The sequence below is a fragment of the Notolepis coatsorum genome (genome assembly GCF_963971535.1).
Source record: "Notolepis coatsorum genome assembly, chromosome: 3".
Taxonomy (NCBI): Eukaryota; Metazoa; Chordata; class Actinopteri; order Aulopiformes; family Paralepididae; genus Notolepis; species Notolepis coatsorum.
Window position 1 is genome coordinate 120915094 of NC_140167.1, and position 25650 is coordinate 120940743.

Sequence of the window (25650 nt, forward strand, 5' to 3'; positions counted from 1 at the left end):
CGTAATTAATAGGAGAACCATGGTGCCATTTTACGAGGCGACCAGTGGCGGCGCTATTTAGTCAAAACTATTAAATCAAATGAAATGGCTCCTACACTATTAACAGCGGAGCTGTTTGTAATCTTCACTCGCACACTGCGAGTAAATTATTTTTCCGGTTCGCACACACATATTATTAGGGGCAAATATGAGTGAAATGCTCGCACTGTAGAGCATATATATAATTATATATATATATAATTAGTAAACTGTCTGGGGCTTTTCTTGCCCCCCTTAACTGATTTTCGAGGGCATTTGGTAAATTTTCGAGGGCATTTTGCCCCAAGCCCCCCTTAATTTCGAACCCTGGCCTCATTTCACACAGCAGTTCCCCCCACCTACGGGAGACTGCAATTTGAAACTGGCCCCTGTAAATGTCCTAACCCAACCCCCTCCAATGTACAGTAAATGACCAAACATGGTTTTGTCAATATTTCAATGTACAGTTTTGCTTGTACAGTTGTACAGTGTCCCCCACCCACCCCTCCTACCCACCCCCCCCCCACCCCACCCATCCAACCACCAATGTACAGTGTTTGGAGGCACTCTATGGAAAACGAGGCTAATGATTTAATGTACAGTTCTTTAAAAGTCTGAAGGCACCTGTGGAATATAGGGCAGGAGTAACTTCCTTAAGATAGATAGAGGTGCTCTAAAATGGTGTGTGTCATTTGAGAGGAAATGCCATTCAAACAGATTGATTGAAAATGTATTAACAGATTGCAGAATGGGTACAATACAGTACAGCTCAATACAAACAACTGCTAAGAGGATGAAGACCAGAAAAATACTTTTGTCTTGTTTACACAAGGGTCCATTTTCAATTCATCAAGACATTTATGACATACAAATATACGGTACTGTGTAAGAAAGAGAGAACATCATAAAAATATATAAATCCGAAGGGGAAGAAACTGTACATTAGAGGGGGTTGGGTGGGGGGGGATTTTGACATACAGGGGCCAGTTTCTAATTGCAGCCACCCGTGGGTGCTCTTTGAGAGCGGTTTTGAAGGAGGGTAGGGATTCACATCCCTTTACGGCCTACTGGTTGGTAGGGGCGCCTGTTCTGCAGGGAGGGGATCGGGGGGAAATAGAGTGAACCTCTGCATGCGTTACATTCCCCCAGTGAGAGTCCTCGCTATCAGGTGAAAAGAAGCGGCTGGCTGACTCCACATGTATCAGAGGAGGCATGTGGTAGTTCTACACCCTCCCTAGACCGACAGTGTGTGGCCATAGAATGCATACTTCTTTTTTTAATGCGTCACACGTCTCCATTAGCCAAATATAACTTTTATGTGTAAAATTTATTAAGCTCTGCCTAGATCCTTTAACTGGCAGTGTCATATATGCACATTTCTTACACACACGCACCCCCCCCCCCCCTCCAGTAGCCTACGTGTAGGGGTCTGCTACAACGAGATTAGTTATGAATGTATTGCTTCTCCCTATTAATTTCCATTTGAGATCAATAAAACAATTGCATGAACAAATACAGGTTCATATAATCTATTTGTAATAGAAGGTCCTTACTCCTTAGCCTTAATTGTTAGTTGTTGCTAAGCGGTGCTGCTGCTTGGCAACCAGTTACACTCGGCGCAGGCGTATTGGACAATAATGATGCACTGTGGGATTGGAGAGTATTGACATAGCAACCAACGAGACAGCTTCTGAAGAATTGACCCAGCTACGTTTTGGTATCATTTTAAATACTTTCTCAGGACAACTCAACGTTATAGCTGTTTCTAGCGCTGCCATGAATGGGGCAGTGGTGAAAAAGACCCAGGACTCGCTGGGAAAAGTTATAAAGAAACCACCGCTTACTGAGAAACTGCTCAGCAAACCACCGTTTCGATACCTGCACGACATCTTCAGTGAGGTGAGTATTATATTGATTAGCTACGCCGGCTAACATCAGCTAGCTTGACAACGTTAGCTAACCAAGTGCTGTAATAACCTGTGTTGGCGACACAGACAATTATATGGATACTACTAACTAACGTCGGCCGTGTTTTTCTTTCTTTTAACGATGCATCTTTGTGTTAACCAGTTAGCTAATGTGCTACCGACAGTTCACGCTAGCCAACTGCGCATCCTGTCAAGCTCTTCAATTATCCAGCTTTGTTATATATTTTTTATTGCCAACGTTAGCTGTCAAGTAACGTTACATGTCGCACCCAGAGACCCATTAACGTTATCTGTAGAGTAACATACTGAAGTGATTATGGCATTGGCAGTTATCTAACGTCACCAGCTAACTGTAAACATTTATGGTAGCTAACGTTAACGTTAGTTTGCTTATTTAATAAATGATCCTGACTTAGATATTTAAGTTATTTAGTATTATTTACTTAGTTATTAAGTAAATTACCCAGTATGGTTGTCAATATCCCAACGTACCCAACCCCCCCCCACCCAACCTCCAATGTACAGTTTCTACGTCAAATGTATTTACTCCCTTTTCTTGACTCCTTCTGTATCACAAACAGTACTGTATTTGCAAATCTGGTATGTCATAAATGTATAGATGTAGCAGTACTGACTATCTGTATGTCATGTATGTCATATATGTCCTGATGAATTGAAAATGGGGGACCCTGATGTAAACAAGACGAAAGTCTTTCTCTGGTCTGCATCCCCTTAACAATTGTGTGTATTGAGCTGTACTGTATTGTACCCATTCTGCAATCTGTTAATAAAGTTTTCAATCAATCAATCAATAACGAATAAACTAACAACACGCATCATGCCAGCGGTTGTGTTCACTTATTAAAGGGATCATCCGAAGCTCTACTCTCTGCTTAACTTGTCTGTTCAATAACTGCGGACGACTCAGCCCTGCTGGTCTCTGACAAGAACAAGTTACAGGTTGAAAAAACCCTCAGCTCGGAACTAGGCAGAATCTGCATATGGCTCGCTGATAACAAACTATCATTACACATGGGCAAAACAGAGTCCATTCTCTTCGGTTCAAATAACAAACTCAGCAAGACTGACGGCTTCTCAGTTACAGTGGGTGACAATATTGTCACAAGGAAAGATGAAATTACCTACCTGGGTTCCATCCTAGAGGCTAATCTCTCCTGTGACAAAATGGCATCCAATGTAATAAAAAAAGTCAACCAACGAACTCGATTCTTGTACCGGATCTCCTCTCTGGTAATCAAGAATACCCTGAAGACTCTGGCAGGAGCACTCATTCAGGGGTACTACGACTATGCTTGCACCTCATGGTACCAAAGCACCTCAAAGGCGCTAAAAACAAAATTACAAACATCTCAAAACAAACTGGTCAGACTACTGCTTGACCTTACTCCTAGAACCCACCTCACCCCTGCCCACTTTGACAACCTAGGATGGCTTAGAGTAGACGACAGAGTACAGCAACTTGCAATGGGCCTGGTCTACAAGATACACTACACGACCAAGGTACCCATGTACATGTCAAAATACTTCCCAAAGGTCAGTGAATACCACGATCACAACACCAGAGGGAGCTCCACAAATCATGTTAAACCCAGATTCGGCTCAAATAAGGGACTAAACACGTTTCGCAATTATGCCACATCAATGTGGAACGCCCTACCCAAAGCTGTAAAGGAATGTGGATCACTACCCACTTTCAAAACCTCTCTCAAGGGACACCTACGGGAGACTGCAATTCAACACTGGCCCCTGTAAATATCCTAACCCAACCCCCTCCAATGTACAGTCATTTACCTAGTATGGTTTTGTCAATAGTCCAATGTACAATTTTGTTTGTTTGTACAGTGTCTCCTCCCCCCCCTCAATGTACAGTTTTGCTTGTTTATACAGTGTGCCCCCCCCCCCCACCTCCAATGTAAATGACCCAGTATGGTTGTCAATATCCCAATGTACCCAACCCCCCCCACCCAACCTCCTCCAATGTACAGTTTCTACGTCAAATGTATATACTCCCTTTTCTTGACTCCTTCTGTATCACAAACAGTACTGTATTTGCAAATCTGGTATGTCATAAATGTATAGATGTAGCAGTACTGACTATCTGTATGTCATGTATGTCATGTATGTCCTGATGAATTGAAAATGGGGGACCCTGATGTAAACAAGACGAAAGTCTTTCTCTGGTCTGCATCCCCTTAACAATTGTGTGTATTGAGCTGTACTGTATTGTACCCATTCTGCAATCTGTTAATAAAGTTTTCAATCAATCAATAACGAATAAACTAACAACACGCATCATGCCAGCGGTTGTGTTCACTTATTAAAGGGATCATCCGAAGCTCTACTCTCTGCTTAACTTGTCTGTTCAATAACTGCGGACGACTCAGCCCTGCTGGTCTCTGACAAGAACAAGTTACAGGTTGAAAAAACCCTCAGCTCGGAACTAGGCAGAATCTGCATATGGCTCGCTGATAACAAACTATCATTACACATGGGCAAAACAGAGTCCATTCTCTTCGGTTCAAATAACAAACTCAGCAAGACTGACGGCTTCTCAGTTACAGTGGGTGACAATATTGTCACAAGGAAAGATGAAATTACCTACCTGGGTTCCATCCTAGAGGCTAATCTCTCCTGTGACAAAATGGCATCCAATGTAATAAAAAAAGTCAACCAACGAACTCGATTCTTGTACCGGATCTCCTCTCTGGTAATCAAGAATACCCTGAAGACTCTGGCAGGAGCACTCATTCAGGGGTACTACGACTATGCTTGCACCTCATGGTACCAAAGCACCTCAAAGGCGCTAAAAACAAAATTACAAACATCTCAAAACAAACTGGTCAGACTACTGCTTGACCTTACTCCTAGAACCCACCTCACCCCTGCCCACTTTGACAACCTAGGATGGCTTAGAGTAGACGACAGAGTACAGCAACTTGCAATGGGCCTGGTCTACAAGATACACTACACGACCAAGGTACCCATGTACATGTCAAAATACTTCCCAAAGGTCAGTGAATACCACGATCACAACACCAGAGGGAGCTCCACAAATCATGTTAAACCCAGATTCGGCTCAAATAAGGGACTAAACACGTTTCGCAATTATGCCACATCAATGTGGAACGCCCTACCCAAAGCTGTAAAGGAATGTGGATCACTACCCACTTTCAAAACCTCTCTCAAGGGACACCTACGGGAGACTGCAATTCAACACTGGCCCCTGTAAATATCCTAACCCAACCCCCTCCAATGTACAGTCATTTACCTAGTATGGTTTTGTCAATAGTCCAATGTACAATTTTGTTTGTTTGTACAGTGTCTCCTCCCCCCCCCTCAATGTACAGTTTTGCTTGTTTATACAGTGTGCCCCCCCCCCCCCACCTCCAATGTAAATGACCCAGTATGGTTGTCAATATCCCAATGTACCCAACCCCCCCCACCCAACCTCCTCCAATGTACAGTTTCTACGTCAAATGTATATACTCCCTTTTCTTGACTCCTTCTGTATCACAAACAGTACTGTATTTGCAAATCTGGTATGTCATAAATGTATAGATGTAGCAGTACTGACTATCTGTATGTCATGTATGTCCTGATGAATTGAAAATGGGGGACTCTGATGTAAACAAGACGAAAGTCTTTCTCTGGTCTGCATCCCCTTAACAATTGTGTGTATTGAGCTGTACTGTATTGTACCCATTCTGCAATCTGTTAATAAAGTTTTCAATCAATCAATCAATGATTCGCGGACGACTCAGCCCTGCTGGTCTCTGACAAGAACAAGTTACAGGTTGAATTGAACAAACCCTCAGCTCAGAACTCGGTAGAATCTGCACCTGGCTCGCTGATAACAAACTATCATTACACCTGGGTAAAACAGAGTCCATTCTCTTCGGATCAAATAACAAACTCAGCAAGACCTACGGCTGAACTCAGTTACAGTGGGTGACAATATTGTCACAAGATGAAAGATGAAATTACCTACCTGGGTTCCATCCTAGAGGCAAATCTTTCCTGTGACAAAATGGCATAGAATGTAATCAAAAAAGTCAACCAACCAACTAGATTCTTGTACCGGATCTCCTCTCTGGTAAACAAGAATACCCTGAAGACTCTAGCTGGAGCATAGCCCCTTCCGTGACTGCGATGCAAGCCAGGGGCTACAATACGCAGTCACTTATTCTACCGTAGTAGCCAGGTTAATGTGCACCATCAAGCACTGCTTAAAAGCGAGCGGTGGGTCCAAAATGGTTTGAAAGCTTGGCGTTGCTAATAAACATTTTAAATAATTTTTATAAACTGGTCAACACTGCTCAAAACGGCTGTATTTCCGTATTTGGCTGCCTGGTGCGCCTGCGCTGTGATCACACTGCATGCGCATCATGCACCCAACGCCGGGAAATAATGCAGTGTTGACCAGTTTATAAAAATTATTTAAAATGTTTATTAGCAACGCCGAGCTTTCAAACCCCACTGCGTGTGTGTGTGAAACCCTAATGCAACGGTGAGTACCTTTGAAATTTATATCTGATATATTTTGGACCCACCGCTCGCTTTTAAGCAGTGCTTGATGGTGCACATTAACCTGGCTACTACGGTAGAATAAGAGACTGCGTATTCTAGCCCCTGGCTTGCATCGCAGTCACAAAAGGGGCTAGCAGGAGCACTCATTCAAGGGTACTACGACTATGCTTGCACCTCATGGTACCAAAGCACCTCAAAGGCGCTAAAAACAAAATTACAAATATCACAAAACAAACTGGTCAGACTACTGCTTGACCTTACTACTAGAACCCAACTCACCCCTGCCCACTTTGACAACCTAGGATGGCTTAGAGAGAGTAGACGACAGAGTACAGCAACTTGCAATGGGCCTGGTCTACAAGATATACGACTACACCACTAAGGTACCCATGTACATGTCAAAATACTTCCCAAAGGTCAGTGAATATCACGACCACAACACCAGAGGGAGCTCCACAAATCATGTTAAACCCAGATTCGGCTCAAACAAGGGACTAAACACGTTTTGCAATTATTCAACAACAATGTGGAACGCGCTACCCACAGCTGTAAAGGAATGTGAATCACTACCCACCTTCAAAACCTCTCTAAAAAAGCACCTACGGGACCGTTCGTTATACAAGTATCACAGAGAAATGTCAAAGGTACTCACAGTTGCACGAGGGTCTTGGACAGATAATCGCAATGGTTTGAAAGCTCGGCGTTGCTAATAAACATTTAAAATAATTTTTATAAACTGGTCAACACGGCTTTAGCTGCCTGATGCGCCTGCGCTGTGATCACGGCGCATGCGCATCAGGCACCCAATGCCGGAAATAAAGCTGTGTTGACCAGTTGACCAGTTATTATTTAAAATGTTTATCAGCAACGCCGAGCTTTCAAACTATTGCGATTATCTGTCCAAGACCCTTGTGCAACTGTGAGTACCTTTGAAATTTCTCTGTGATACTTGTATAAAGAACGGTTCGGGTAGGACCAGTTCTGTTCCGTTAGGGGCTCTGCTTGGCATCACACTGCACTCCCTCGCGTACGTGCACGCGCACTGAATAAATTCCACAAAAAATGTACCTTTAGTACCAGTATTAGTCTGACCACACCCCTCATCAGCTTACCTTCATAAGCAGGTGTGTGGTCACCTGCTCTCCTCCTTCTCGCTTTCACCACAAGGAAGTGCCTCGGTAGTACCCCACTTGACGTGTTGTTAGTTGACGTGGAGAAAAATATTGTTACAAGGAAGGAGATACGTTGACATCATATCTTTATTTTCTCTCTCACTATTTTCGAGAAAATACGGCGATATTGTCTTCGTACTGGAAGATGATGATCATTCTAAAAACCCTCCACCGGTTTTCGTATTGGGAGCACGCCGCTGCATGCTTCTCAACTGCAGTTCCTTGCTGTGTTTGTTGGGGTGAAACCTGTCAGGCCACAGCTGAACTGTCGGACACGCCGCTGTTGTGAGAAGCGGTGGGTTTCAGGTTGGGTGAGTACTGTTGCTGGCGGGCTTCACTGTCTGTTAGTGCTATGGGGGCTACTTGACAATGTTTATGGAAACCGGCCCCATGCTAGGGTCCTTTGTTCAGCCACCTAGGCGACAGAAGGCCTTGGTCTGAAGACCATTGTAGTTTTAACTAGTGGGCCGCGACCATTAACACTGGTGATCCCTGTGTGTTCTGGACGAGTGGATTCTCTCTGTCCCGTGTTAAGCCCCTTCTTTCATATCCAAATGAGAGTGTTCCTTCACGAGGAGATATGTGCATGGATGTGCGATAGCGGCAGATCCATGTTCAAGTCAGCTACACAGGCCAGTTTGGTATTGTGCTGATTCCGTCGGGTGTTGGTAAAATCACTTGTTGTAAAGCAGTGTTGACATCTTGTTTCTCTTTTCTCTTAAAAAGTGAGGAGAGGTTCAGAACGGCGGCCTGTCTGGGTGAGTGTTATGTCATTGTATACATGTTCAGGTGATAGCTGCTTAGCTTACGGTTAGCCAGTCAGCTGTTAGCTGCTGCGTTAGCCTGCTGGGTTCGCTGCATGGCCTACTTAGATGGGTCTACTGTTAGCCAGTCAGCTGTTAGCTGCGGCGCTAGCATGTCGTGATCACTAGGTAACGTTAGCTTGCTGCTATAGGCCATGGCCTGGCGCGGGGTAGCTTTAGCTTCTCGCGCGCCGCCGTGAGCTCGCTTCTGGTCGCGTGCGCCGTTAGCTCGGCGTCTCGCGAGCAGGGGCAGTAGCGCCCGAACGGTTGGAGCGGCCGTTAGCTTAATGCTACTCTGTTGAACGTGCTTTGATTTTAACATGTGTTACACTCTTGACTACGACGTCATCCTTGACAGGGGATGTTTCGTCGACCCTGCCCTGAGCCAGGACGGCAAGGTTGCGTCAACAAAGAGGACTGTAGTGCGGGTTGGAGCGGCGATGCTGCCCAGTTCGAACAACACAGGAGCGGCTGTGTTCCTACGGTGTCTGTGACTGCACTTCGCTGATCTACGTTCCGGGTAGGACAAGGTTTGACCAGACCTTATAACACGTCTTCTGGTTTTACTTTTCTAAATGTGTTGTGAATAACGTGTGTTGCTGCAATGCATTTAGGATACGACGCGAGTTATGTGTGTACTGTTTTTGTCACTGGCAGTTAGCTTCTCCGTGCAAATCGGATGTGATCTGGTTGTTGTGTGAGAAACATCATGGTGTTTATATGTACCGTGTACTCACAACTAAGGTAACTAACCTATGAAGCTATGCTTAGTGACAAGTGAGTAAAAGAATGTTCTTTTCTCAGCCTGTGATGACAATGAACAGTGTGTTCACATATTAACAGGTTTTCCTGTTTTAACTGGCCGTATTGAGGGTAAAATAAGAGGATTGTGTTTCCCCCCGGTTCCCTGGGGACTTTTTCATCCTCCTTTCATAGAATTGTGTCTTTTGTGTGGTAGGGATGCGATGTAACCCTTAGCTTGATTGCTGAGGTTGTGCTAAAACTGCTGGAGAAACTTTATTTTCCTAAAAGAAAAGATGGTTTGGTCGCTGTCGTGTGTGCTTAGCAAGGCCTGTGGCCGATACTAATCGAGAATTATGTATTCTCTCATTGTGAAAAACTGCGTTCTTTTGTAGAGTGTTTTTGCCATTTTTTGTTGGTGATGATGGGTTGTGTGTGTCATGTGACCTACAACTGGGTTGGACTGGCCACAGAAGCACATGTGTATGTTGGACCGGGGCTCTTAGAGCCCTCTCTATTCTGTGTTTTTTCCTTAGTAAAAATCAGATAGCAGGTTAGCTCATGCGCTGTGTGGAGCTGTCAAACGCTTCATAGAGCTGACTATGACTGTGTCATATTCTCTTTTTGTCATTACATCGTATCATGGGTGTGGGGTCGTAAAGGGGTGAACTGGTAACCTTTCCTCTCCCCCTTGTTTCTGTCGGTCAGGGGTACACCCCCTGTCCTTCAAGGTTCCCGTCACGTGGCGGTTCGGCACGTTACGGGGGGGGGGGTTGGAGGGAGTTTCCTGGTCCCACGGCCTGGTATATTGGGCGTGTGCACCGCAGGAATTCCCCCGCCATAGAGTACGTCACCGTGCGCGTCTCTGTTGGTAGGACTTCCGTGTGCTGTTCAGGTCCATGTGATGGATCTGTTTCAGGGGGGTGGTCAGGGCTCCTCCTCACCAAGCGCCTATTCGGGCCTTCTGTGAGTTCGGACTCCTTCTTCCATGTGAGGGAGCCTCCATCAGAGTACAGAGCCTTCCTCCTCAGATTGTCAAAGTGAGTGGACCCTCTAGAAGGTGTCCTATTCTATTGTATATGTATTCGATTCAATTCGATTGTTGAGTGTGTATGGGTTCAGTGCCTCTTCCCCGGAGAGCCCTAAAACCAATTTTTTACATGGCTCAAGGTGCAATATATTCTTTTCAATCTGTACAGCTCGCGTGGGAAGTCTCTCTGGGGATCCCCGTCTCCTTCCTATGGGAGGGTGGTGGGATGTAAAAATGTGAACAATTTTTACCCCTGGCTGTGTAGACTGGGATACATACTGTTGATGCTTCCTTCTTTTCTATTCAAAAAGTGTTGGAGTTAGGAAGTGTCACACCCCTCTTGTCGTTCCCCTGGGCGCCTTGGGGATTCAATGACAGGTCTAAATAGCCTGTTCATTGATGGGGGTGTGTCCCGACGCACGTATAGTGCTAGCTTGCTGTAAACAGGCGACTGACTGGCACGCCTTGGTTGCTTGTGGTTGAAACAGCGTTTTTATAAAGCAACTGAGATGGGGGTTTTTCCTCTTCCGACGACCAAATCCCACGACCTGGGTTGGTTTTTCGACGGATTCTCGTGCATGTCTGGGGGATGATGACGGAATGGATCTGAACATATGTAGAGGGGTCTCACGCCCTTGGGGTGGGCCACCAGGCGCGGTTCGCCCGAACGTCTGGGTGGCGCCTTCTTTTCATGTTAAGATCGACACGCATATCTGCCCTTTCTCCTGGAGTAGGCATGTCGGCGTGGTTAGGGCACGGGACTGGTTCTGGTCACGCTGGTCCGGATCAGTTGAACCCGTTGTCCGCCGGGGATGCAGATCTGCTGTTCTGGTACCCTGAGGGACTTGGGCTTTTTTCAGGGGAAAAAATGCCAGGTCGGTCCCGGTGTCACAGGGTTAAGCGCTATGGGGACCCTGGTTGGGTACGTTTTTACTCGGCACTGTCGTAATGGCTTGCGGCCATGCCAACCTGTACACGCTCGATCTCGTCGGATCTCGGCCGCTACACAGGTTGGTCCTGGTTGGTACTTGGTTGGGAGACCGCCTGGGAAGGCCAGGTGCGGTGTGCTTAGGGGCTGGTTCTCCATTCTTTTTCGCTCCTCTCTCGCGCATGGCGAAGAGGGGCCTGTTGGGGTGGTCTTTGACCTCCTCTGGTGACCCTGTGCTTCCCGTATCGCCAGGCCCGGTCCGAGGTAATGTTCGTCGACCCGTAGGCCTGGGTTAACCCTTTTTTGAAAACTGAGACACTTGTACTGCGGTATAGCCGGTGTATACCCGCAGGTGTGTTTTGGAGTTTTTTCTTGGGGGGTTATAGGAACAACCACCGCATTGGGTAACGCCAAGGTGGTTGATTCCCTGGTGTGTTGGAGCAGTGTCAACTCTCGGGTTCACTGGTTGAGGGTGCCCCTGCACGTTCATGACGTCTGCCAATCGTGTCAGCCTTCTCTGCCTCAACCCCTCTGGGTGGGGGTTTTTAAATGGAGGCTTGGTCATTCAACAACGCCAGCATACGCCCCTTCCGCCGGGGCGGCTGTGTTCAGCTGTCCCCTCTGGCGCCTGTCTCGTCCGCAGTCTCCAGGCTAGGGTTAACAGCCTGTTGCCTGGTTTTTCCCCGGTGCGCTGCCTGCTTCCGTTGGTTAACCTTTTTTGTGTGCTTACGGCCATGCTGACTGCCTGTTCTGCAGGGTCAGTGTGCCAGGCGGTGTACTATTGGGGGGACAGGGCCCGCTCGGCTTACGGCCATACCAACCTGAACACGCCCGATCTCGTCCGATCTCGGAAGCTAAGCAGGTTCTGGCCTGGTTAGTACTTGGATGGGATACCGCCTGGGAATACCAGGTGCAGTAACTGAGGGGCCTTTGTCCGAATACGCTGGCGATGTGGGGGGCGGGGCACTACGTGCCCACCTGGTGGGGTCTTGATGCTGGCATCATGGACTTCTCCGGGCCCCCGTTCCAGGGAGTCCAGTCCTTTTGGTGGGTCTGGGTCTTCCTTCGCGCTCCGCTGCTACGGCCTTGCCACAGGGTTGGGTTTGCCCTTGACCCCGTGATTCTGGGGGCAGTAACGAGGTTGTTCCTCCGTTCGTTCCCGGGTGGCATGCGGGTTGTGTGTGTGTGTAGTCGTGGGGTCAAGCCACGGTCTGCTCACCCTGTGCGTTGAGTTGCTTGAGTGCCTCTTCGCACGGTCGGGTCCGTCGCCCTCCCGTGAAGTCCCTAATAGGGGGGATGCCCTCCATTAGGGGGGGTCGGGGGGGCTCGGCCCTCCCTGTTCTGATGGTTGTGGGGGGCTGTCAGCGGGGTGTATTTGTCAGCCAGCGGCTCCGCTTGGCCTCCCATTGTGCAGTGTGATGCCAAGCAGAGCCCCTAACGGAACAGAACGTTAGGTTATGGCTATAACCAAGTTCTGTTAGTTAGGGGTGACGCTTGGCATCAGACGGCCGCTGCAGCCCTTGACCTCACCTTGTGGTGAAAGCTTGGGAAGGAGGAGAGCAGGTGACCACACACCTGCTTATGAAGGTAAGCTGATGAGGGGTGTGGTCAGACTAATACTGGTACTAAAGGTAAATTTCTTGTGGAATTTATTCAGTGCGCGTGCACGTACGCGAGGGAGTGCAGTGTGATGCCAAGCGTCACCCCTAACTAACAGAACTTGGTTATAGCCATAACCTAACGTTCTTCATGGTAAATCTAGGTTGGTTTCCTATTGAGGAGCAAGGGACTGTGGATTCACTCGGCCAAACCTTGTTGGCGTGCATCACAGTCACGAAAGGGGCTAGTTATCGACCGTCATGCCCTTCTCTTCTAGCTACATTTCGGGAAGACGTTTTTATAACCAGAAACTGCAAGATTCAGATACAGTAGTGGAGTGAAAACGATTTCCCTCTAAATATTGGGGATACGCTCTTCTAAAATTAAAATGCACGAGTAAAGTACAACAACATCAAACTTCTACTTGAGTAAAAGTTACTTTCCACCCCTTGTTGTAATTTTTTGGAGGTTTGCTGGAAAAGAAGAGGAGCATGACTATTTAAAATGAGGTACCTGAGTAGGGCTCAGGGATAACCTCTTTGTAATGCCTGGTATGATAGCAGGGATTTCCAATTTAAATTTTTTAGCACTGCTTTTGAAAAAAGGTTCACCTTAGCCACCCATTATTCTTGCCTTTTTATGGACTTAAGATGTTATCTAAACAGCAAACAGTGTTGTATGGTTTAAACTTTATACTAGTCAGAGCCATTAGATGCAGATGTTGTCCTGGTCATGTTATTCTATACTTGCTCAAATAGTAGCCTATCCTAAGATCCTAGCAGCATGACGATGTTTGTACACTCTTATTGACATGAGACAATGTGAGTTCAATTCTTGTTTGAAATCATATTCTGTTTCTCTCAGATGTGCTCCACACAAATAATTTAATATAAAATTGACAACTTTCACTGCAAGACCAATGAGTGATTGGCTAATTAGAAAATAAAAACATTTCAAATGGGTTTATACTTCGTGGCTCATGATGGCAATTTTCAGAGAATGCCTGGTAAGCTACCAAAAAGAAGTTTGGAGCTAATGGTAGCCCAGGAGCTTCTGGCTTGATTTACATCTGGGCTATTAGTCTCACATTGCCAGACCTATCTCCAATCTACATTCTAGCACTGTCCCAGCATTGTAGAATGGTCTGGCAGAACCCATTCTCACTGTGCACTAGGGGAGAAGAAAGTTCCATGTTATCTATTTCTCAAACCAATCACAATCATGTAGGGCACCGAAGAAAGTTCCATGTTATCTATTTCTCAAACCAATCACAATCATGTAGGGCACCGCTAATCCCCAAGCCCACTTACTGTAGCAAACTATCATTTGGGGAGAAAAATTCCATCATAGGGCGGCTGAGTGGCGCAGTGGGCAAGGCGCTCGCCACTAACACAGGAGATGCTGGTATCGAGCCCAGCTCTCGGCGTTGCTACATGGCTTGGCCGGCCATCATACTAACACAATTGGCAGTGTTAGAGGGTGGCAAAGCCGGTGGGTGGGGATTCGACGTTGTGGACAGCGACTCCTACAGGTCGGTTGGGTGACGCCGGTGCGGCTGAAACAGGAAGTATCGGGGGCAGCGTGAGCCTCCCACGCGTTACTCCTCGTCACTGAGAGTTCGAGCTGCTGCGGTGAAAAGATGCGACAGGCTGCCTCCTCGTGTACCGGAGGGGACACGTGAAGCAAGGCTTCTATCCTCACTACAGCCGACCAGTGGGAGGCATAGTCTAGCAACGTTCAAGACAGGGGAGGGAAGAATTGGAAATACGAAATTGGGATGGGAGAAAAATAGAAAATGGGGACAAAAAGTGGATACAAAAAAATAATAATAATAATTTCCATCATGAGAGTTCAATGGCTTTTTGTTCCTGGAGATAGGGTACACACAGTCACCATCCTGTGAGACAGACTATTACTACTTGGCTATAGAATTAGAAATACTTGAAACCTTTGCCAGGGATGGTATGTGATTCTGTGATGTGGCTGGGCAATTCAATGATTAACTGTTACTAGACATACAATAAAATGGTTGCCTCCCGGGTCGTCGCAAACAATGCAGCAACCCACTGCTACGATTGCCACTGATTGCCGAAACCTCTGAGATGATGGGAAGGTCCGGTGTTGAGGTGCCTAACCCCCATGCAGGAGTTTGAGCCAAAGTTGACTTGGGCCTGGGAAAGTTCAATATTGTCTGAGTGTTTGGGCCACAAAGTACCAAGCAGGAGGCTCAGCAGAGATGATCCAGACTGAACAGTCTTAGCTGGCAGCCAACCCAAGCACTCGCAGCACTCCACTCATCAACTCTCACTCTAGTGAGGCCATGGAGCTAGTAGTAGCTGAGTCTCCTGTTGGTCTCCAGTGAGTACGACAAGTGTCGACACATTACATTCACGTTGTTCATCAAACAAGTAGCCTAACACTTCAATCCAATTTACTTGAGATTTTAGTTTGAGCAATCTGTCCATCAGGCATAATGCTACAAGCCCCCTGCCTCCTCCATAATTTAGCCTGCCTGCTTCCAAAACGACTCATTACTAATACACATGCACTCATTTTAAACGCTATCTTTGAATACCAATTAAAATTATATGCACATTATATTAAAATATTCCAGAGAGAGGTGTGACATTTTAGGGACATCATTCTACTATTCTGATACTCTGCTACACACTCTGACTAGCTATTAACAGCAGAAACACAGAGCATTGTGTCTGCTACACACTCTTACTTACTGACTAGCTATTAACAGCAGAAACATACTAGCATACATATAGGTCCCCTTTGGTCAACTGTTGCAAAATCTGCTTTGCACATTATCACATCTCCTTCCACCAGGGTTGTCTCATCTTGCAGTGTAGCTTCATGTATATCTGATAAAGTGAAGTTTGTTTGCCCATGTAAATCCCAATTTTCGGAGTAATTAAATGTCCAACAGCCTAACGCAAGCGACTAAATGGCCACCATTTATCTATTTAGTCAGACACTTGTCTTTTTTTCTCCATGTCATTTTCAGCCTTCATAAATTAACATAATGATGATTCATCTGCAGATTCTTTATATTTTACCCACGTTGCACAGGACTGCCGCAAATTATGGTCACTCATCCACTTATTCACTCATCACGGATGATCTGGCAGGGACGTTTTGTCTGTAGTCCCGTGGGTCTGTATCGTGGTTGATGGTTTCAAGGATTTTCACAAGTGAATTTAATTATTCCCATCAATATTAATCACTTTATTCCTAACCTTCATTTACACAGGGATGATTTATTCGTATGGGATGCTCTTCAGCAATGCCTTGTTACACAATCGTATAGTTCCACACATTCACACCTGGGAGCTGCTCAATACAACCACAGTGTTCTACCGTTTGGTTTCACTGGAACAGTTGGGGGCACAGTGCCTTGCTCAGGGACACTTAAGCAGCACTCGCTGAGGTAGAGGAGAGTTTTAATCACTCACTTCTACCAGACGGAGGATTCAAACTCTTCAATGCAACCTTTTGTCTTGTCATTGAGTCTGATGTGTGTCTCTCCCCATTTCCAGGTGATCAGGACGACTGGTTTCATGAAAGGCCTGTATGTAGAGAATGAGATGAAGTCTGACAATGTTAAGGTACGTTTTTAAGGACCTGTTCAGATGGTGAAACTGTTTAAAATACTGTTGTCTGATCTCACTCTTATAGTGCCATTCACACTATTCTGCTTTGTTCAGGATGGACAACATCTGCGCCACGTTCTGACCTATTTGCTTGATTTCACACTGACATTATAACTAGTTTACACTACAGTTAATAATAATAATACATTTTTATTTGATGGCGCCTTTCAGGACACCCAAGGTCACCTTACAGATCATAGAAAAAATTTAAAACACAAGGCAGTTAAAAGTCAAGGTTAACAATATAACAAGAAGCAACAGGAAGTATAAAAACAGTTAAGTTAAAATAACAAAACAAACAGACAGCAGGGGGTATAGGACAGTGGCAGAGGTTACAATGAATATGCTAGTTTGAACAGGTGGGTTTTCAGTTGAGATTTGAATGTTGATAGTGAGTCAGACTGTCGGATATGTGGGGGCAGGGAGTTCCAGAGTCTGGGAGCCGAGCAGCTGAAAGCTCGGGCACCCATGGTGCTGAGGCGTGAGCTGGGGATGGAGAGGAGTCCAGTAGATGATGAGCCGAGGGTGCGGGAGGGGGTGTATTCCTGGAGGAGGTCAGTGATGTAGATGGGGGCTAGATTGCTAGTTAACCCAATGCCAATAAAACCAGTACCATGACCAGTATCAGTTCTTCTACAATGGCAGAGTTAAGGGTCATGTGAGGAGTCCACAATGCAACACAGTCGGCTGTAATGTGGATGCCTTCTACCCTCTGCTGTCCTGTCTTTGGCAACACTAACATCAGTACTGCACCAGCAACTAACATCGTGGCGATGTGCCAGTCCTTACCTTATCATTTTGTTTGCCGGCAATGCTATGTACGTGTTGTATTGTGGACTCCTCACATGACCCACCTGACGTCACAGCAGCTTTATGGAACTCTGCCATTGCATTAGTGGCAACTGACCTATCTCAAGCTCCGCCCACTCTTAACTTGACTTTAGTCCTTAACCCATTCAGTGCCATTCACGAGAATTCTCGTTTCTGGGTCGTTTTTTTTTTGTCCACTTTTTCTCCCATTTTCTATATTTTCTCCCATCCCAATTTCGTATCATCCAATTCAACCCTCCCCTGTCACGAACGCTGTTTCTTGCCTCCCACAAGCCGGCTGCAATGTGGACTAAGTTATACATAGCACAAGTCCCCTCCGGTACTTGAGGTAACAGCAGTCGCATCTTTTCACCTGCGCAGCTCGATCTCTCAGTGGCGAGGAGTAACGCGTGGGAGGCTCACGCTGCCCCCGACACTTCCTGATTCTACTGCGCAGGCGCACCAACCGACCTGTAGGAGTCGTTGTCCACAACGCCCGATCCCCACCCATCAGTTTCCCACCCCCTAATACGGCCAATGTGTATTAGTACGGACGACCAGCTAAACTGAAAGCAATGTGGAGCGCAGGCGAGCCCAGCGTCTCCAGTATTCATGGCGAGCGCCTTGCCCACTACGCCACGTAGCCACCCATTTCTGTTTTTTTTTTATCGATCCGATTCTTTATCGATTCCCTTATCGATCCCTGATACATTTATAATTTAAATAAATAAATTGGAAATGCAACAGAACTAAGCTGGTTAGAATAACAACATGCAACTTGACATTTCTGATTGTCATTTATTGTACAGGTGATCATTACAACGACCAAAATAGAATAATAACACACCCGACTTTCTCTTATAAAAGTACAGGTGATGATTATTATTACGACGACTAAAATAGAATAATAACTCACCCGACTTTCTCTCATAAAAGTACAGGTGATTATTATTACGACGACTGAAATAGAATAATAAACTCTATCAACCTCTGACCCCAAGCGGCCCTCAAAACCCTGATATTAACCTTAACCCGAACCCTAACCCAAGCCCTAACCTTAACCAGCTCCTAAAGAACGCCTAAGCTTAACCTCTGACCCCAAGCGGCCCTTAAAACCCTGATATTAACCTTAACCCGGACCCTAACCCAAGCCCTAACCTTAACCAGCTCCTAAAGAACGCCTAAGCTTAACTAACTCACTAACTAAATTATATTATATATTATATTATATTATCTATCTTACTTATTTAATTAATTAAAAGCAAAAATATAATAAATATGGCTCTCTACCTAAAATAACTAGGGTGACAGTACCCCAGAACAATCAGTAGAGGGCGCTAATCCTAAAAAACAAACTAAAAAACCAATACCCAGAATGGCCTACAGAGGACGCCGTTTCCTCCCCCAAAGAAATATATCAATAGCAATATTACAAAGGAAATTAATTATTAAATGAAGACCATACCACGATAACACTCTCCCCTTCCTTAAGAATAATAACAACAAGAATAATAATAATAATAATGATATTAACACTTTGGTTGCCTTGGGTTAAATTAATGATATACCATAGATTGCCAGCGCTATTTGTCTATGGAGAAAGTCCCCTTCTTTGCAGGGCTATAACTTTTTAAATTCTATTGCTACATTGCCATTATTAGGGCCCATTCAAAGTCCTATATGTATTGTTCATTGTGTAGCAACGTTAAACTTTTTCATTCACATATTCATAGTAAAGTATGGTCTAATGTATAAGTATGTTTTCATCTCTTTCTGCAGCTTTCTCCAGAACGTGTTCTGTATCGTATCGCTCTCGCTCGGCATCGCTCTCTGCACTATCTCGCATACGTGCACGCGCACTGAATAAAGACCACAATGTACCTTTAATCCCAATATTCGTCTGACCACACCCCTATCAGCTTACCCATATAAGCAGGGGTGGGGCCACCCACTCTCCTCCTTCTCGCTTTCACCACAAGGAAGAAGTGCCTCGGTAGATCCCCACACTTGACACCATGATGGAAGAAAGGTTTAGGAGCAGCTTTGGGAAACAAGGATACGTTGACATCATATCTTTATTTTCTCTCTCACTATTTTCGAGAAAATACGGCGATATTGTCTTCGTACTGGAGTGTCTGGAAGATGATGATCATTCTAAAAACCCTCCACCGGTTTTCGTATTGGGAGCACGCCGCTGCATGCTTCTCAACTGCAGTTCCTTGCTGTGTTTGTTGGGGTGAAACCTGTCAGGCCACAGCTGAACTGTCGGACATGCCGCTGTTGTGAGAAGCGGTGCGTTCCAGGTTGGGTGAGTAGTGTTTGCTTGATTGATTGATTGATTGAAAACTTTATTAACAGATTGCAGAATGGGTACAATACAGTACAGCTCAATACACACAATTGTTAAGGGGATGCAGACCAGAGAAAGACTTTCGTCTTGTTTCCACCAGGGTCCCCCATTTTCAATTCATCAGGACATATATGACATACATGACATACAGATAGTCAGTACTGCTACATCTATACATTTATGACATACCAGATTTGCAAATACAGTACTGTTTGTGATACAGAAGGAGTCAAGAAAAGGGAGTATATACATTTGACGTAGAAACTGTACATTGGAGGAGGTTGGGTGGGGGGGGTTGGGTACACTGGGATATTGACAACCATACTGGGTAATTTACATTGGAGATGGTTGGGGGGGGGGGGGGGCACACTGTATAGACAAGCAAAACTGTACATTGAGGGGGGGGAGACTCTGTACAAACAAACAAAATTGTACATTGGACTATTGACAAAACCATACTAGGTAAATGACTGTACATTGGAGGGGGTTGGGTTAGGATATTTACAGGGGCCAGTGTTGAATTGCAGTCTCCCGTAGGTGTCTCTTGAGAGAGGTTTTGAAAGTGGGTAGTGATCCACATTCCTTTACAGCTTTGGGTAGGGCGTTCCACATTGATGTGGCATAATTGCGAAACGTGTTTAGTCCCTTATTTGAGCCGAATCTGGGTTTAACATGATTTGTGGAGCTCCCTCTGGTGTTGTGATCGTGGTATTCACTGACCTTTGGGAAGTATTTTGCCATGTACATGGGTACCTTGGTCGTGTAGTGTATCTTGTAGACCAGGCCCATTGCAAGTTGCTGTACTCTGTCATCTACTCTAAGCCATCCTAGGTTGTCAAAGTGGGCAGGGGTGAGGTGGGTTCTAGGAGTAAGGTCAAGCAGTAGTCTGACCAGTTTGTTTTGAGATGTTTGTAATTTTGTTTTTAGCGCCTTTGAGGTGCTTTGGTACCATGAGGTGCAAGCATAGTCGTAGTACCCCTGAATGAGTGCTCCTGCCAGAGTCTTCAGGGTATTCTTGTTTACCAGAGAGGAGATCCGGTACAAGAATCGAGTTCGTTGGTTGACTTTTTTTATTACATTGGATGCCATTTTGTCACAGGAGAGATTAGCCTCTAGGATGGAACCCAGGTAGGTAATTTCATCTTTCCTTGTGACAATATTGTCACCCACTGTAACTGAGAAGCCGTCGGTCTTGCTGAGTTTGTTATTTGAACCGAAGAGAATGGACTCTGTTTTGCCCATGTGTAATGATAGTTTGTTATCAGCGAGCCATATGCAGATTCTGCCTAGTTCCGAGCTGAGGGTTTCTTCAACCTGTAACTTGTTCTTGTCAGAGACCAGCAGGGCTGAGTCGTCCGCAAACAGGAACAAGTTGCAGTCACAAGCTGACGACATGTCATTTGCATAAATTAGGAACAGTAGCGGTCCTAGTATGCTTCCTTGTGGAACACCACAGCTCACTGTGAGAGGGGGGGATAGGGTACCGTTTACCTCCACCATCTGTTCCCTCCCCTCAAGGTAGGATTGCATCCAGCTCACTGATAGACTATCAAAACCAATTGCTTTTAGCTTGTCAATCAGAATGGAGTGATTGACCGTGTCAAAGGCCTTTTGTAGGTCCAGCATGACCATGCCGCAGTATTTGCCTGCGTCCACCTCTTGTTTGATGTGGTCATTCAAATAGAGAAGGCATGTGTCAGTGGAGTGGGATGTTCTGAAGCCAGATTGGAATTCGTAGATTAGATTTTTTTCCGCTAGGTACTTTTCGACCTGTTCGTAGACTATTTTTTCCATGAAAAAAAGCTGGCGGGCTCCACTTGTCTGTTAGTGCTATGGGGGCTACTTGACAAAGTTTATGGAAACCGGCCCCAGGCTAGGGTCCTTTGTTTAGCCACCTAGGCGACAGAAGGCCTTGGTCTGAAGACCATTATAGTTTTAACTAGTGGGCCGCGACCATTGACACTGGTGATCCCTGTGTGTTCTGGACGAGTGGATTCTCTCTGTCACCGTGTTAAGGCCCCATCTTTCATATCCAAATGAGAGTATTCCTTCACGAGGGGATATGTGCATGTAATGTGCGATAGCGGCAGATTCATGTTCAAAGTCAGCTACACAGGCCAGTTGGTACTGTGCTGATTCCGTCGGATGTGGTAAAGTCACCGTTGTGAAGCGGTGTTGACATCTTGTTTTCTCTTTTCTCTTAAAAAGTGAGGAGAGGTTCAGAACGGCGGCCTGTCTGGGTGAGTGTTATGTCATTGTTTACATGTTCATAGCTTACGGTTAGCCAGTCAGCTGTTAACTGCTGCGTTAGCCTGCTGGATCGCTGCGTGGCCTGCTTAGGGCCTACTATTAGCCAGTCAGCTGTTAGCTGCGGGGCTAGCATGTCGTGGTCGCTAGGTAACGTTAGCTTGCTGCTATGGGCCATGGCTGGCGCGGGGTAGCTTAGCTTCTCGCGCGCCGCCGTGAGCTCGCTTCTGATCGCGTGCGTCGTTAGATCGGCGTCTCGCGAGCAGAAGCAGTAGCACCCGAACGGTTGGAGCGGCCGTTAGCTTGATGCTATTCTGTTGAACGTGCTTTGATTTTAACATGTTTTACACTCTTGACCACGACGTCATCCTTGACAGGGGATGTTTCGTCGACCCTGCCCTGAGCCAGGACGGCAAGGTTGCATCAACAGGGGACTGTAGTGCGGGTTGGGGCGGTGACGCTGCCCAGTTCGGACAACACAGGAGCGGCTGTGTTCCTACGGTGTCTGTGACTGCACTTCGCTGATCTGCGTTCCGGGTAGGAACGGGGTTGACCAGACCTCATAACACGTCTTCTGGTTTTACTTTGCTAAATGTATTGTGAATAACGGTGTTTTTCCCAAAACGTGTGTTGCTACAATCAGTGCATGTGAGCGGATCGGAGCGTGAGCGGCGCGGGGCGCGGAGCGGCCGGTTTTGACGTGAGCGAGGAGTGGGTTTTAAAATGAGTCGGCGCGACGTCCGGAGCGAGAGTTCTCCTCCGCTCCAATCCACTCCAGGCCGCTCAGTGGTTTAACACTGATGTAATATATACATGCAGTACAATGCCAAAGCAACAGATGGCGATGTACAAACATGAAGGCCATTTTCAACCAATGAGAAGGGTGAACCTGTGATAGGCTGTTCGTTCAGGTTTTGTCACTGTAGAGACGCCCACACTCACTCCAGTTAGAAAAAGTATATCGACGCCATTGTTGTTGACGTTAGCTTACATGCTAACGTTAATGGCAGCGACCATAGCATTGTGGCTCGGCTAGCCTATCATCGCTTAATAGAGATAGTGAATGGATAAACAACGTTATTTAACATTGCAGAATGGCTACAATTACAATGCGGCTCAATACAAACAATTGTTAAGGGGCCCAGGGGGTGTAGACTGTTGTAGTTTGAGCTCATTTACACCATGCTCCAAAAAAAGAAGAAAAAAAACTGCCGAGCGATCTGGCGCGGGGAGCGGGGAGCGCTCGATTCAAGGTGAGCGGGGAGCGAGTGGAGAGCGACTTGGGGGCGGGGTCAACATGAGTGATTAGCGGAGCGGACCAAGCTTTAAAGAGCGAAGAGCGGATTTCTCGGCCGCGCCGATCCGCTCACGTGGTCTGGCTACAATGCATTTAGGATACGTTGCGGGTTATGTGTGAGCTGTTTTTGTCACTGGCAGTTAGCTTCTCCGTGCAAACGGGATGTAATGATCTGGTTGTTGTGTGAGAAACACGGCCGTGTACTCACAACTAAGGTAACTAACCTATGAAGCTATGCTTGGTGACAAGTGAGTAAAAGAATGTTCTTTCTCAGACTGTAATGACAATGAACAGTGTGTTCACACATTAACAGGTTTTCCTGTTTTAACTGGCCGTATTGAGGGTAAAATAGGAGGATTGTGTTTCCCCCCCGGTTCCCTGGGGACTTTTTCATCCTCCTATCAGACATGTTGTGCATTAATTGTGTCTTTTGTGTGGTAGGGATACGATGTAACTCTTAGCTTGATTGCTGAGGTTGTGCTAAATCTGCTGGAGAAACTTATTTCCTAAAGGGAAATTGGTTTGGTTGCTGTCATGTGTGCTTAGCAAGGCCTGTGGTCGATACTAATCAAGAATGATGTATTCTCTCATTGTGAAAAAAACGGCGTTCCTCTGTTGAGTGTTTTTGCCATTTTTTGTAGGTGATGATGGGTTGTGTGTGTCATGTGACCTACAACTGGGTTGTACTGGCCACAGAAGCACATGTGTATGTTGGACCGGGGTTCTTAGAGCCCTCTCTATTCTGTGTTTTTCCTTAGTAAAAATCAGATAGCAGGTTAGCTCATGCGCTGTGTGGAGCTGTGAAACGCTTCATAGAGCTGACTATGACTGTGTCATATTCTCTTTTTGTCGTTACATCGTATCATGGGTGTGGGGTCGTAAAGGGGTGAACTGGTAACCTTTCCTCTCCCCATTGTTCTGTCGGTCAGGGGTACACCCCCTGTCCTTCAAGGTTCCCGTCACGTGGCGGTTCGGCACGTTACGGGGGGGGGGGGGGAGTTCCTGGTCCCACGGCCTGGTATATTGGGCGTGTGCACCGCAGGAATTCCCCCGCCATAGAGTACGTCACCGTGCGCGTCTCTGTTGGTAGGACTTCCGTGTGCTGTTCAGGTCCATGTGATGGATCTGTTTTCAGGGGGGGTGGTCAGGGCTCCTCCTCACCAAGCGCCTATTCAGGCCTTCTGTGAGTTCGGACTCCTTCTTCCATGTGAGGAAGCCTCCATCAGAGTACAGAGCCTTCCTCCTCAGATTGTCAAAGTGAGTGGACCCTCTAGAAGGGTCCTTTTCTATTGTATGTATATTCGATTCAATTCGTTTATTGAGTGTGTATGGGTTCAGTGCCTCTTCCCCGGAGGCCCTAAAACCAGTTTTTTACATGGCTCAAGGTGCAATATATTCTTTTCAATCTGTACAGCTCGCGTGGGAAGTCTCTCTGGGGATCCCCGTCTCTTTCCTATGGGAGGGTGGTGGGATGTAAAAATGTGAAAATTTTTTACCCCGGCTGTGTAGACTGGGATACATACTGTTGATGCTTCCTTCTTTCTATTCCAGAAGTGTTGGAGTTAGGGAGTGTCACACCCCTCTTGTCGTTCCCCTGGGCGCCTTGGGGATTCAATGACGGGTCTAATTAGCCTGTTCATTGATGGGGGTGTGTCCCGACGCACGTATAGTGCTAGCTCGCTGTAAACAGGCGATTGACTGGCACGCCTTGGTTGCTTGTGGTTGAAACAGCGTTTTTATAAAGCAACTGAGATGGGGGTTTTTCCTCTTCCGACGACCACATCCCATGACCTGGGTGGGTTGTCGACGGATTCTCGTTCATGTCTGGGGGATGATGACGGGATGGATCTGAACATATGTGGTGGGGTCTCACGCCCTTGGGGTGGGCCACCAGGCGCGGTTCGTCCGAACGTCTGGGTGGCGCCTTCTTTTCATGTTAAGATCAACACGCATATCTGCCCTTCTCCTGGAGTAGGCATGTCGGCGTGGTTAGGGCACGGGACTGGTTCTGGTCACGCTGGTCCAGATCAGTTGAACCCGTTGTCCGCCGGGGATGCAGATCTGCTGTTCTGGTACCCTGAGGGACTTGTGCTTTTTTCAGGGGGAAAAATGCCAGGTCGGTCTGGGTGTCACAGGGTTAAGCGCTATGGAGACCCTGGTTGGGTATGTTTTTATGCCATTCTGTACGCGCTCGATCTCGTCGGATCTCGGCCGCTACACAGGTTGGTCCTGGTTAGTACTTGGTTGGGAGACCACCGGGGAATACCAGGTACGGTGTGCTTAGGGGCTGGTTCTCCATTATTTTTCGCTCCTCTCTCACGCATGGCGAAGAGGGGCCTGTGGGGGTGGTTTTTTGACCTCCTCTGGTGACCCTGTGCTTCCCGTACCGCCAGGCCCGGTCCGAAGTGATGTTTGCGACCCGTAGGCCTGGGTTAACCCTTTTTGGAAACTGAAACACTTGTACTGCGGTATAGCCGGTGTATACCCGCAGGTGTGTTTTGGAGTTTTTTCTTGAGGGGT

General features: G+C 46.5%; 1 protein-coding gene across 4 annotated transcripts in view; it reads left to right on the forward strand.

Annotated features, from left to right (window-relative positions):
- Positions 1-1716: 1716 nt before the first annotated feature.
- Positions 1717-25650, forward strand: part of traf3ip1 (TNF receptor-associated factor 3 interacting protein 1) — an 88057-nt gene continuing 64123 nt past the window's right edge. For all 4 annotated transcript variants that reach the window (XM_084309969.1, XM_084309971.1, XM_084309972.1 and 1 more), the window contains exons 1-2: positions 1717-1917; positions 16313-16381. In XM_084309969.1, the coding sequence (XP_084166095.1) occupies positions 1795-1917; positions 16313-16381 (192 nt within the window). In that variant the 5' untranslated portion in view covers positions 1717-1794. The remainder of the gene's footprint in view (positions 1918-16312; positions 16382-25650) is intronic.